General features: G+C 35.6%; 1 protein-coding gene across 1 annotated transcript in view; it reads left to right on the top strand.

The window, feature by feature from the left end:
• LOC106475782 (WAG22 antigen-like) overlaps positions 1–620 on the top strand; it is a gene marked incomplete at its 3' end in the record, with an annotated part of 2,712 nt that extends 2,092 nt beyond the window's left edge. Inside the window, exon 3 of the mRNA XM_013936458.2 lies at positions 285–620. Within this exon, the coding sequence (XP_013791912.1) occupies positions 285–620 (336 nt within the window). The remainder of the gene's footprint in view (positions 1–284) is intronic.
• Positions 621–1,110: the final 490 nt, after the last annotated feature.

The raw sequence follows: 1,110 nt of genomic DNA on the forward strand, positions 1-1,110 counted from the left end.
ACTTTGTCCTAACGTATCTGTGTAGATAAAACATTCTTGATCTGTATTTGGGATTTTGAATGTTATTTTAGGGTAAGATGTTCATTTCCTTTCTAGATATAATTAAAAAAATAATTTACTTAATGGAGATGTTCTGAGTAATAAGGCCAATCAGCTTGTTACATTGTAGTTAAGTTGTTACTCTGTTTGGGATAAAAGTCTGTTATAAACTGAATACGTTCTAGGAGATCCAAAGGAGGTTTATGTTCATAGTTTGATAAATATTATTAACATTTTATACACAGGCTCTACCGTTCAACTTCATGTACAGTGCTCCTGCAGGAGGAGGAGCCAGCTCCAGGTCAGAAAGTGGAGATGTATCCGGAAACGTGGTGGGTTCATACAGCGTGGAGGACCCTGATGGACGTCGCAGGAAAGTAGACTACACTGCTGGTTCTGGAGGATTCAAAGCAAATATTCAAAGTAATGAACCTGGTGTGGAACCTGGTAGTAACCCTGCTGATGTAGAAATCAATGCTTATGCAGGACTTCCCATGATTCCTGCTGGTGCCCCTGCTGCTGGTGGCCCTGCTGATGCCCCTGCTGCTGGTGCTTCTGGAGGTGAAGACATAGGTGGTGCAGTAAGTATACGTTACATAAAATAACTTTTCATATAGTAGGTTATTCGGGGATTGACTACCAAACATTTTTGTATTTTAGTAATAAATCCTTGCAATAATAATTTTGAAATCGTTCGACTGTCTTTCCCTTTGAAAACAATATTTGAATAATGTTGTAATCAACAGTCTTCCAACACTTGACTTATATTTAATGGTCTGTCACTAATCTTGTTAAAATGTGTTTATATTATACTTTGTCCTAACGTTTTTGTTTAGATAAAATATTCTCAATCTGTATTTGGGATTTTGAAAGTTATTTTAGGGTAAGGTGTTCATTTCCTTTCTAGATATAATTAAAAAAATAATTTACTTAATGGAGATGTTCTGGGTAATAAGGTTGTTATATTGTAGTTTAGTTGTTACTCTGATTGGGATAAAAGTCTGTTATGAACTGAATACGTTTTAGGAGATCCAAAGGAGGGCTATGTTCATAGTTGGATAAATATTATTA

This window comes from Limulus polyphemus, unplaced genomic scaffold (assembly GCF_000517525.1).
Source record: "Limulus polyphemus unplaced genomic scaffold, Limulus_polyphemus-2.1.2 Scaffold9160, whole genome shotgun sequence".
NCBI lineage: Eukaryota > Metazoa > Arthropoda > Merostomata > Xiphosura > Limulidae > Limulus > Limulus polyphemus.